Genomic DNA, 13673 nt, shown 5'->3' on the forward strand with positions numbered 1-13673 from the left:
AACCGGCTACAAAGCATCTCATTTATTAGGGAAGCGGGATGAAACAAGGCATTGAAGATTTAGAGTCTCTCTGTCTACATGAAGGGACCTGGCATGGGCAGTGTTATTGCACATGTTGGCTATAAAATGTGTATCTTTCAAAGCTACATGCAAGAACTCCAGTGAATGAAAGTGCACAACAGGTAACACCAGATAGAAGTAAGTAAGATAGAAGTTTTGATCAACTGACAAAAATTCTGCCACAAGCACTTTTTCAAAAGGTAGGTTGAAAAAAATGCACCTCCTTTTCTTTATTTGACAGGAGACCATTTTCACACTCATTGTCTTCCCACACTGCCAAAGAGAAGACCGTTTTATAGCTATGAGCTAGGGCTTCATTGTTTTTTTGGGGGTTTTTTTCCCCTCAGAATGCATGTGCAATGGCCATTCCAAACGCTGTCACTTCGACATGGCGGTGTTCCTGGCGACCGGGAACGCGAGCGGGGGCGTCTGTGAGGACTGCCTGCACAACACCATGGGCCGCAGCTGTGAGATGTGCAAACCTTTCTACTTCCAGGACCCCAGCCGTGACATAAGAGACCCGTCCGTCTGTGTGGGTAAGTGGGGGATGACTGGGAAAGCTATTCACTCCAACAGGTAAAGAAAGCCAGACACGTCTCCTCACATGTGGAAAGATTCACTTTTATCTTTTTTGGGGGCAACACCTTGATTGGGTGCATACATCCTGTTGTTATCAGTCAAAATAAACAAAAAATGTTTTGAAAAGACCACCACCTTCTAATGCAACATAATGAGGGCCGAGAATACTACAGCAGCAGAGATAAGGCTGTATATGCCTATTGCCAGACAACTTGGGTAACTTGCCTAAGACCTCACTGTCTGAAGATGGAAGTTCAAAAAAATGCATTCTTTCCCCCCAAGCAGAAAAATACATAATCTAAAACGCAATTAAAAAAAATAAAACAGAAATAATATTCACAGTTAAATGTATAATCTCAATTATTTTGTTGCCAAGAGTCATTTCTGGTAATTCCCTCTCGGAGGTTAATTATATCATTAAGAAAGTGATTGTACTAATTGTCTGAAAACATTTTCCTGAGCGTACAGTAACAACACCCAAAGCAACAGTGTTATTAGAGAATAATAGCACGCTGGCATCAGAAGCAGCAGCACAACATGCTGCTTCCCAAATCTGACCGAGAGCAAAAAGAAACACTTTGAGATAGCAAAGCAAAAGACATTTGCAAACCTATACTAAACAAATCTAAACTAAGACTTAAACAAACTGACTTCATGTTTTACCTTTTTACCCCAGCTAGGAACAGTTTGCATTAATATCAAACTTTATTTTATTCCTAATTAGACTTGTTAAACAATTCTAGGGATATACCTTAGTAGAGAGAGAGTGCTTCATCTGTTTCTTATATTTGTTTCAGAATTTCAGTTTTGTTCTACAGTGTTCTGATTCTTTTGTCTGGCTGCACCATCCCATTTAAAGTGCTTCTGTGTGTGTCTCTATCCTGCCAGCCTGTGACTGTGACCCGGTGGGCTCCCTGGAGGGGGGGGTGTGTGACAGCCACACAGACCTGGACCTGGGCATGATCGGCGGGCAGTGCCGCTGCAAAGAGAACGTCAAGGGCACCCGCTGTGACTATTGCAAGGAGGGCTTCTACGGGCTGAGCAGGAACGACCCGCTGGGCTGTCAGCGTGAGTACTATAACACTGCTATAAGAAGAAAATGTGCATGTATAACTGTATATATATACAGTACAACTGTGTACTTTAAAGATGAATCAAATGAACTCTTGAATGTGCATAAACTGGTCATAATTCAATTGATTTATATATATATATATATATATATATATATATATATATATATATATATATATATATATATATATATATTTTTTTATTATATATATATATATATATATATATATATTATATATATATTTTTTTTTTTTTTTTTTTTTTTTTTTTTTTTTTTTGTTGTCATAAACTAATGAATAAGAGACCCTTAAATGTTTGATAGTTAGAACCTTGAGCTTGGCAATATTTTACATGGTATAGAATATACAGAAATGGCAAGCAAATCACAAGCCTCTTAACTCTTCCCAATGAAATAACTACTCTATCCAGTTTATGTAAGCCGAAATAATGGCGAAAAATAACCTGACAATCCTCTAATATACTGTAAGAACATAGCATTCCCAAACGAGAGGAGGCCATTCGGCCCAGCTAAGCCCCATCCGTTTCCAGCAGCTGATTGATTTCAGAATTGAAGTTGGGTTTTAAAGTATCCAAGTGATTCTGCCTGAACAACATGACCAGGTAACACATTCCATACATTCGCTGTTCTGTGTCTCCTTCCCTCTGTCCAAAGCCTTTGTTCACTGTAAGAACATAAGAAACCTAAAGCAGGTACACAGTGTGCCAGGAACATCAACAACACAGGGGTTATTCCTCGCTGGAATAAGCCACAGCTGAATTTTATACAGAGCATTTTACAGCACTGGGAATTCCCTCCTGGGTTGCATCAACCATCTACCCATGATTATCCAAGGTTTATCCCTACAAGGAAGAGATAATGCAGTCCAGATGGATTGTCTGTTTTGGTATAGCCTGGTGGGGTATACTATAGTTTTATCAAACCGAACCCTGAGTATAGCGAGGTTAAATGCATACAGAGACTGATGAAGTAGTGCTTACTGTATATTTAGAAATAGTAGTCGTTTCTTTCAGTGCATCTAAATACAGCACTGTTGAGTGTTTGATAGATATGTATGCTGACGGTAAATCCTATTCTATTCTATTCTATTCTATTATGTTCTGTTTGTCCACAGCCTGCAATTGTGACCCTCGTGGGATTATAATGGGGGGCTCCCCCTGTGATCAGGTCAGTGGGGACTGTTCTTGTAAGAGATACGTCACGGGACGCTACTGTAACCAGTGCCTGGTAAGTCTACAGATCTTGCATGCGCTTGTTATTAACCTTTACTGATGGGGCTGCAGAGTTTTTGTAACTCAGTATAATGTATGCTTAAGTAGCTTTTCCCTAATATTTGACGTTTTCAGTGATTCTGAGTGGGTCTGGGGTCTATTGCTTCAATATTTAGTTTAGTGATTGTTTTCTAAATCTGGTTTTGAGCTTGCTGTGAGATTCCTATGTGCCGGCACTGAGCCTCCTTAGCAATTATATTAAAATCATGTGACAATATGAGAGACAGTAGTTGCTGCTGGAGTTGAAAGGTCATATTCTTGACGTTTCAAGGCTGTCAGATTCTGTAAACCTGCTAAAAGCAAGCTGAAGCCTTGAAGAGTAAAGGCTTATTTATATGATGAGAATTCAGAACTTAGAACCACACATCATAAAATAGTAAGGACAATGTAATAAACAAACAAACAAATAACTATAAAGTGACATCTCCTGCTAAGTTTTAATTTGCTGAGAAACAAATCCCTGTGTAGTGAGATGGGATGACCTTATGCGGATATATGACTTTGTTGGACAAGAACCCATATTGGACCACAAGAAGCCTAAATTGAAACCATGGTTGTGGGGCTTTAGTACATGTTTAAAGTAAGACAGAAAAAGACAAAGTGAGACTATAATATAAACTCTGAGTGCAAGCCACAAATTTCTATATTTGGTATTACTGAATGTATTTTGTTAAAAAAAAAAGAGTGCCCTTTTAGGTAGAAAAATGGAAAACAAACCAAAAGATAAATCGACATCACTGAGCAACAATGCCACTTCTTTAAACAAAGACCCTGCTATGATTAGATTCCAAGTAAGTAAAGTAACACTGCCTAATTCAACCACCCATGATCAACAGTTCCTACTGCATTTTCAGTATAACTGTACAGTAAGATTAGGATTTGTCTCCCTGACTGTGAGGTGATCTGATCCCAGCAACACTATAAAGCTATGAGAGCAGCACGATTGAAAACAGTGTACCATGAGTAAATGATGTAAAGCTCTAACAGCATTTATAGAGGCATGATTGTGAGTGCGCGTCGAGCAGGTGCCTCAGTAGCAAGGGCAGTCATGCTGGTAGGCTGCTCCTAGAGTCATCAGAGTGGCACAACAATGGAAAAGTGGTTGCCAAGAGCTAGCCGTGGCAGCAAACAATTAGTGACGGGTATAGGGGAAAGCCTACCTCTTTGCACCAACTGCATTAAATATTAATGACTGGATGATTAATATACCTCCAGATACAATGTGGAGTCTATGCCACATCGTATCAAGGCTGTGATCAGGACAAACAGTGTCTCAACCTGATATTAGGTACATCTCTTAATAAAATGGCCAGGCAGTGAATGTACTAGTCATCCCAGAATAAGAAGAGTAGCAATGCCGTTCTGTAACAGCAGTTCCTAATATAGCTTCATTCGATCCTACAGGCTGAATACTGGGGTCTCAGCAATGATATTGCAGGCTGCCGGGCCTGTGGCTGTGACTTTGGTGGAGCCTACAACAACAGGTAGGTCTTGATTCTAAAATTAAATCTACATTTTTACAACCTGGAATATTTTTGTTAAAACACAACAATGTCTAGTAATATGTTTCTCAAACTAATTATTGATGATTTATCTTTTTTTTTTAATATATATACTTTCTGCCAGTATATTACATTTTTCTATTTAAATAAAATACAAAAAAAAAATTGTATTTTTTTTTTAAGGAGCATTTGCAAGTTATGCCCTTCAAAGTGCATTCGTAGATTTAGGATTTAAAACTGTTGCTGCAATTCCATTGTGAAACTGTATGGAGCGGGGGCGCTAATGAAAAGCCACAGGTAGAAAGTGCAGCATGTACCATGAGTCAGTATTGCTTTACTGAGCTGGAGACGCTGTGTTGGGGGGAGTGTTGTTCAAAAACTGAGATAAACTGAGATTTTTTTAAACATACATAAATATTCATTTTAAGTGAAGTTTCAAAATTCTTAGGCTTTTTCACAGGAAATATGTTACACTTGCTTTTCCTCAATGAGGGGGTGGGGACAATGATCGAGGAAGAGCAACACTCTCTGAAAGCAATAAACTTGGTTCTTTTAACCAACTTTAGTACCATATACCATCAAACCTTCACAGCTAATATTTTGGCCTCAGCCTTTATTTCAGGAGGATACTGGGGTTGAACATAAGCTTATGTTTAATTACTTTTTTCTTAACCAGGTGCATGATGGAAAGCGGGCAGTGTGACTGTCGACCGCACATCATGGGCAGGCAGTGTGGCGATGTGCAGCCTGGCTACTTCTGTGCAGGTCTGGATTATTATACCTATGAGGCAGAGGACGCAGTGCCACACTCCCCCGACGACCCCCTGCTGCCTGTGAGTATGCCCTGCAGCTCCTCCCCTTCATCCTGTCCCATACTCTCCCCTCAGGGAATGAAATCCCTGGCGATGGGGATATAGTGGAGGTCACTGTAGGTATGTACCTACTTATATCACACTTACCATATATCTGGAAAACTCCTTACCCAATTGTGATAAAACTGGGTAATAACGTCACTTAACATGTTATTGAGAATATATGGGGGTATCTGACTATATGTCACACATGTAGATTGAGAACTGTTGTACACATTCTTTTGCAAAAATTATTGACATTTCGACAAGGTGATTCCTGTTGGAAAAGCTGGATGTGGTTCCTTATCTGATGTGTGCATATCTGTACCAGCATTACTTCACATTCCGCTGTGCTATATACCCCCCCCCCAGCACCACCACCACCACCACCTCCCCCTCCCACACATATTATCAGAGCTGGAATCATACAGCTGCATTGCACAGGACACAACAACTGCATTCCCTGCTGTAAATATAAAGGAAGTCAAAGCTGATCATCATTGTATATGTTTGATTCTTATAGATACAGAACCATAGACATGCTTTATGTAAATCCATCGCAGTCTGTCCTGTCTCTCCCAAAGTTATTTTAGGAATCATATAAAGGGATATAGTTGATGGGGGTGGGAGATGAATTGACAAAGAGTGTGCAGTTTATAAACGAGTCTTTAAGATGGTTATCTTGCAGTACTTGTAACATGGACAGACAGTTTGAATTAATTAGCAAACCTTTGGGGAATTTGGCAGATCTGCAGAAGACAAGAATCCAGGAAAGAAATTGTGAAAAACTTACCCTAGATAGTAACATTTTTAGAAAGCACAGCATGTAGGAGCTCAGGTTGAAGGAGGCTATGGAACTTTAGTAACAAACCTGTGGTTTGCTCTGTTTTCAATTTAACCATGGCACAAAAGCTGCGTCTATTTTAACTGAGATGCAAGTTGCATCCCGGGCTGTAGTTTAAAAGCATGGCTTTAATTACACATTTAGGCTGTGATCAGCTGAAAGGACGTTGAGCTTGTAGACCTGTATAAAAGGAGCTGTACTGAACGATACAAGCTGAGATCCACTCCATGAGCTGTCAGAACAGTGGCAAGCTTTTTCATTCAAGCCATATTTTTCTTGAAATCATGGTAACTTATCAAAATGTCTTATTACCGGTACACTAAACAGAAAGGTTTCACTCAGGGCTCTCCACTGCTTGCCCAGCAGTTACAGCACTAAGCATACATCCATCACGATACAAGGCTGCAGCTGCTGTGACCCTGAAGGAGATTTGAGAAATATGTAACTGCCAACCTGCCCGGAAGAATTAGGACAGCAGCCATCACAAAATTATTAAACATGATTTAGTGGTGTATCAACATAATCAATTAGTATCAGTTGTCAATAACCTGCAAAAAATGTGGCATTCAATCAGATCTAAAGACATGTAGTTACAGTTTAAAACTCTCTTGTCAGACGTTAAATATGTACGATGCAATCGACCCTCACTAATCTGAAGCAGCTGAGACCAGACTCTGTTCAAGTTAGTGGTGTGTTCTGAACATAATCAGTGTCCTATTAAAAATGCTGGGTCTAGTCTTCCATTTTTGTTTTTGATACTCTTCCAGTTTTTATTTAATTTAATCAATGTTTGACCCCTTAGCATGTTTTTGATTATTTGGTATATTTTCATAAAACCAACTATTGAAGAATTTCTGGTTTATGTGGTTACACACCAAAAGACGCTAGCAGTAGGTCATTATAGTCGTGCAATGTTCCTACAATAACTGAGAGGTTGAAATATTTGTATAAAGCCAAATGTAAAACACTTGTAGGAGGCTAGGAGGGTAGGATAAAGATTTTCTGACCTCATTTACTAAGCTCACGATTCACATAGCAGTATAAAATGATTGCTAGCTAGATCCAGTCAAGGGTTTCTTACATCAATCAAGAAAGTCCCTTTGAGATGGAATTCTATTTGCCTTTTCTTTCCCTATTCTCTTCCTCTGTCTCTCCAATTCCCCACTGGGTCAGGAAAGCATGGTGACCCACTGGAGGAAAGGGGCAGAAAAGCATCCTCAATCCTCAACAAGAGGCCCTTTCGCAGCTAGCAAAGCGTCAAATTGCAGGACCTCCCTCCCTCCCTCTGTTTCACTTCACAGCTCACTCTTCCCAGCCCACACGTCATACAGAAGAGTGAAACAGCAGCAATGTGGAGGCATTTGAAAGGTGTTTGCTTTGCCACTGCAAGCCCATAATATAATCATAATATGACCACTCACTCCGTCACACGTTGATATGCATACAACTAATATGTAATTGAGTGGTCTTCATAATGTGGTTTACAGTTAAACTGTATGGAAGGTTCTCCCTGTGCTCCAGAGCAGCAGTCACAACTTTAACCTGCCTTTAAATTCAGTCACAACTTTAAATCTGGAATATACATTTGTGACCTAGATGCAGTTGAAGATTCAGTAACTTTTGTTATAGGAAAAAACTGTGTGAATTGAAATGTTTTAATTAAGCAATTAATTAAATTAAGCATTAAGCAATTTAGTAATTTTTAGTATAGTAGGTGAGTGAGGTCTACTGCCCTAACCCAGATGCTGTTCTCTGTTTTCAAGGGAAAGCCCAAACCCAAGGCCGAGATCGACTGCCTGGAATATGTGAACACCGAGGCCAAGAGGGTGCGCCGCCACAGGCGGATTCCCAGGGTTCAGCAGCAGAGGGCAGCACTGAGGATGATCCGCCAGATTCAACAAACAGTAAGTGCTTTTCTTTAATGTGTCCAATTAAAAAAATTCGTAAACGGAACCATTCAGCCTAAATACAGCGGCGATAAAAAAAAAAACGAATAATATATATATATATATATATATATATATATATATATATATAATATAGATATAATACTATATATATATATCATATATATATATTTAAATTTATTTATTTTAAAGCTACTTTACATACAGTGTTCTACAATGAATTTTGGATTTGTGTATGTATGTTTGCATCATCGTTCCACTTCTTAGCACAGGTAATTTCAACAGTAGGGACACTGAATAGCAAGTGAGCCTAATTGAAATGCTTCTGCTATAACTTGCAAGAGGTTATAAGCTTTATTGTAGTCCATACAGCAGGATTATCACGGTGAGCTTATGCATTTTAAGATAAGAAGCAATCTTCATAAATGTAATAGAAACATACAGTGAAGGTCATTATAGAGTAGGGTTACAGGTTTTCTGCTGCTGTTTAAATCTGGCTACATGATCTTTGTCTCTGTATCAGTTGTTCCTGTACCACCAGTATAGAATCTCTCTCCCATCTTAGTGTGTGTTTGAAGCTGGCACGCAAGCAGTTTCAGTTGATATCATGGTCCCTGAGGGATTCAATACAGGTAGTTACCATATTTATTGCCTGAAGCCAGGGCATCGAGCCTGAGCAGGAAACATGAACAGCACGCTGTATAATTATTGCATCTGAAGAATTTTGTCTTTACCTCAGGGCACTGTAGTTTATAGAATGGCACAACATCTTTAGTCTAGTACAATGGAGCTTTATTTTTAATCACTTTTTGTTCATCCAAGTTTTATGTTTTTAATCATTTTTATTTTTTTAAATAAAAAAATCTTCAGGTCATATTTCTTAAGAGCCAGCACACAGGAAGTGGCCGGCCCTTGATGTATAGGAAGCTTTCTGTCACTTCCATAGATTAGTATCTGAGAGTTTTGATCAGAGCAGGTACATGGGTTCTATCTTGGCCATTAGAAATCCCCCTTTTCTCTACCTGTGCTGTTGCTTGCAGTCTGGATAACTAGGACTTGGCAGGGATAGATTTGCACATAGCTTATCAGGTAAAACGTTGCTGCTGCCAGGTGACTCAGCGCAGATTGTGTCTTTTTCCCAGCCCGATGTCGTGGTTGTGCGCAGGGAGAGAGTTCCTGGGCAGATGGTGACCTGGACAGGCCCAGGCTTCGCCAGGGTGAGAGATGGAGCAGGCCTGGTTTTCACCATCGACAACATCCCATTCTCCATGGACTACGACGTCATGATTCGATACGAGCCAGAGGTAGGAACCATGCAAACAGATTTAAAGCCATCTGCTGTGCGAAACATCAAATTGTCTTTAATTGTCTGAAAATGTTATATTTTACAAAAGTTTAATTAAAGCCCCAAAGTGTGTATGTGTATATATGTGTGTGTGTGTGTGTGTGTGTCACATTTTGTTTTTTCTTTCTGTCAGTCCACTGAAGATTGGGAAGCCATTGTTAGCATTTCAACTCAGCTATTACCCAGGAGCCAACGCTGTGGCAACGTTCTTCCTTCAGAGCAGATGTACACAGTGACACTCCCTCATCAACAGAGGTACCAATTCCATCTCTATCCTTATTCTCACTCAGCTTGTGTGGTTAAAGAGCAGAGGGGGGGGGGTAACTCGTTACTGTAATTATATTACTTTTGTCAATAATGAGGTAATATACAGCGTTAGATTTTTAGTGGGAGTAATAATATTATAGATACTTTTCGCCAAAAAACAAACTAGCTCGTCTCTTTACCTTTTCTCTGTTATACACCTGCATTGGTGGTCTTTTCTTTTTTTAAAGCCAAAGTACATTTCAGTTCAGTTGTAACCATAAACGTGAACTGCTCTTCATAATATTTTCAGTCAGCACCACACACTGTCGAAACAGAAACACTACCAACTCGGCTTACGGCAGTCCCTGAAGACGTTACTATTAAGATATAAGCTATTTTCCTTGAGCACACGGAAACCCTCAACACAGCTTTCTCTGGGTGCTTGTGCATGACCAGGATTAACTGGCTTGAGTACAGAGCTTAGTAAAATCATAACAGAGATCCTGACAGGTACAGAAACAGCTTCTTCTTCAGTAACCTAAGTTCCCTTTGATGTGATACAACAAGGACTATTTAGATTTATAAGCAAAATGTTTAAAATAGTTTGAATGTACACTTTGAAGAACTTAAATTGCATGACCATCTGTATGTATTACATGATTGCATAATTGCTTTTTATAAATTAATTCCTCAACCTCCAGCATTTCCCAGAAGGTATACTATATTAACATCCTCTGTGTTCAGCCTACCTATTTTTCTTGCAGTCAGAGATTCTGATTCAGCCTGTCTCTCGCACCTATTGGATGCTCATTAGGGAACTTCCACCATCTGTGGGAGTGGGTTGTTCTGCCAGCCTGCAATCCTAACTGGGGCTGTCCCAATAGAAATCAGTTTGATATTGATCTGCTGCTAATGGAAAACAGTCTCTTTCAAGTTAATCCCAGTGGCAGGTGAAAACCATTCACTTTCTTTGTAATGTTAGACATCTTAGACCCCTCCTGGTTGGTTTACAGCATACTGTAGAATGCAAGTGTGAGGCTCAGGTGAGCTCCTGTTACATGTAACACTGACAGGAAGTTAACACCTGCTGCAGCAGTACGATGTTGCAAAATTAAAAAAAAAAACTAAATAAACAAAACAATTTAGAATAAGCAATGGAGACTTGTGCAGAAGGTCCTTAGCCTTTTGGGGTTTGGATTTCTTTGCCAGACTTGGCCGTTTGTTCCTATAGCGCAAACAATGAGGCAGTCCATTGAGAAAATTCCTGCTTTTCTCAGATACCACCCAGCTGCCATGAACTACAAAGATATCAATTGGTGTGTGTGTGGAGTCTTGGGGCTTATGCCATGCCTTGGGGCACACTGGGGCATCGTGCTTTGCTTGGCAGTTTCTTTGGTTTTGTATTGTAGGTCACTTAATAAATAGCAGGCATTGTCTGTGCCAAAGAAATTAAGGCCAACTATTTGACAGCATGCCAGACATTCTTTAAATGTTTCCCTGTACAGGTTGCAAATTAACCTAGTCATGTCAGTGAAGCCGAGGAATGCCTGCTTATTTTCCGACCTGGATTGCACAATTCTAATTGCTATGCACTATACGGGCTAAGGGCTCATTTTAAAAATAAATAAAAAAAATAGCTGTTTTTGTAAAAGTTTAACTTCCATTCATCAGTTTGTCATGTTTATTGTGAACTTCAAGCCTGCTAAATCTCTTTGAAATCTCAGATAAATGCAGTTTGGTTTGCGATAAACATATATTAATCCTATTTGGTTTTACTAAATTAAATTAAATATTAAATTAATTATTAAATATGTGGCATAAAACAACACTACGTAGCATACTTTACCCTGGACCAGCTGTGGAGTCCACATAGCTGATTACACAGTGGTTTAGTGTTTTACTATGTATGTCTGACATTCTGTGGTTTGAAAGGAAACACATATTGTGCAAACATGTATTCTTTGGAGCTCTATATGCTAAATTGCTATTCATTTCCTGTTTAGTAACTACTGAGTGTGTTTTACATTTCTGAAACTGAAAACTTTGATGTGGGTGTGAACTTACCCCGGGAAGCACAAGCAATGAGGAGGTTCCCTGGAGGACGGAAAAGGGAGATATTAAGCAGCTGAATTGACGTTTCTTCCAAATACAGTGCTTCTTCCATAATTCACAATTCAGCACTTCACTAATATTGGTTCATTCACGTTTCAGCCATGTTGACAGTACAAATATTATATTTTGCTGTGTAAGGGCTCTTTGCCTGTTCAGTGTTTTCAATATTTCGTCATGTTTGCAATGATTTGTGTTTCTTCCGCACACAGGAAATTGCACTGAAACAAAGGAAAGCATTAATGAATTATTGCATCAGCTTGGTGAACTTTAAACAGTGTGAAATACAGTATCTCAAGGTCGTAGTTCCTAACCAAAGAAAATAAACCCTCTCCTAATCACAGGGTGAGACTATCTTCAAAACTCTACTTGATAGCTATATCTTTGTATTATACAGTTTATAAGAAATTCAGAAACCTATGAATGGGTGACCAATGGAAACCATTTTGAGTGGGAAACTCACAAGGGAGTTTAACCGCAAAATCTGTGTTTCTGTCTAGCGATGCTTGTCCCAGGGTTTTGCTTCGGTTGTTACTAATTGTATTGAGTGCCTGAGTGTGTGTGACCTCTGTAAAGCTTGTTTAACTGTGAAAAGGGAGGGTTCTTTATTCTCGGAGACCCTCCCAACAAGTGAATGGGACCTCTGTCCTCTCTCTCGCCTGGCTTCGTCTCATTAGTTCCAAAAAAGCTGAATAGAGGCCTTCATAATCTCCCCATCGCAACTGGCTTTTGTGTTGGGATGGGATTTGGACTAATGTCATATTTCATCTTGTCACACTGTCTGCCATGAACAAGAGGCTGATAACACAAACTACGAGGCTCAGGGTTATGTTTGTACATGGTTTTCATTGTACAGCTTTATTTAAATGAATGTCCTACCTGTTTGATATGATGTATGTGCTCTGTCTCTATCTCTGTATTGTTGGTTGTGCTTAGATCATTTTTTCTCAGGCTTCGGAACTGATGTCTGTTTTCAACCACTGAAAATGATAACCACTAGCTGTGTACATCTGTAATTGCTGTGCCCATTCTGAAAATGTAAATGGGGATTTTTCATGTACTTCACTTACTAACTTTTTGATGGCAAGGGTCTTGCACCTGAAGAGTCAACTCTACTTGCTACCTCCTGCCAGGTTTCCACTGTGTCCTCTGTAGTGGTTCAGAATGGGGGTGCTGTAACGTGCAGGGTGTCTGTGATGTTGTGTGTTCAGTGTAGTGGTTCAGAATGGGGGTGCTGTAACGTGCAGGGTGTCTGTGATGTTGTGTGTTCAGTGTAGTGGTTCAGAATGGGGGTGCTGTAACGTGGAGGGGGTCTGTGATGTTGTGTGTTCAGTGTAGTGGTTCAGAATGGGGGTGCTGTAACGTGCAGGGTGTCTGTGATGTTGTGTGTTCAGTGTAGTGGTTCAGAATGGGGGTGCTGTAACGTGCAGGGTGTCTGTGATGTTGTGTGTTCAGTGTAGTGGTTCAGAATGGGGGTGCTGTAACGTGCAGGGTGTCTGTGATGTTGTGTGTTCAGTGTAGTGGTTCAGAATGGGGGTGCTGTAACGTGCAGGGTGTCTGTGATGTTGTGTGTTCAGTGTAGTGGTTCAGAATGGGGGTGCTGTAACGTGCAGGGTGTCTGTGATGTTGTGTGTTCAGTGTAGTGGTTCAGAATGGGGGTGCTGTAACGTGCAGGGTGTCTGTGATGTTGTGTGTTCAGTGTAGTGGTTCAGAATGGGGGTGCTGTAACGTGCAGGGTGTCTGTGATGTTGTGTGTTCAGTGTAGTGGTTCAGAATGGGGGTGCTGTAACGTGCAGGGTGTCTGTGATGTTGTGTGTTCAGTGTAGTGGTTCAGAATGGGGGTGCTGTAACGTGCAGGGTGTCTGT

General features: G+C 40.1%; 1 protein-coding gene across 3 annotated transcripts in view; it reads left to right on the forward strand.

Annotated features, from left to right (window-relative positions):
• Nucleotides 1-13673, forward strand: part of LOC121298169 (laminin subunit beta-2-like) — an 81072-nt gene that overhangs the window by 47529 nt on the left and 19870 nt on the right. For all 3 annotated transcript variants that reach the window (XM_041225083.1, XM_041225085.1, XM_041225086.1), the window contains exons 10-17: nt 408-596; nt 1528-1707; nt 2847-2959; nt 4408-4487; nt 5182-5338; nt 7964-8104; nt 9250-9411; nt 9586-9707. In XM_041225083.1, the coding sequence (XP_041081017.1) occupies nt 408-596; nt 1528-1707; nt 2847-2959; nt 4408-4487; nt 5182-5338; nt 7964-8104; nt 9250-9411; nt 9586-9707 (1144 nt within the window). The remainder of the gene's footprint in view (nt 1-407; nt 597-1527; nt 1708-2846; nt 2960-4407; nt 4488-5181; nt 5339-7963; nt 8105-9249; nt 9412-9585; nt 9708-13673) is intronic.

This window comes from Polyodon spathula, chromosome 23 (assembly GCF_017654505.1).
Source record: "Polyodon spathula isolate WHYD16114869_AA chromosome 23, ASM1765450v1, whole genome shotgun sequence".
Taxonomy (NCBI): domain Eukaryota; kingdom Metazoa; phylum Chordata; class Actinopteri; order Acipenseriformes; family Polyodontidae; genus Polyodon; species Polyodon spathula.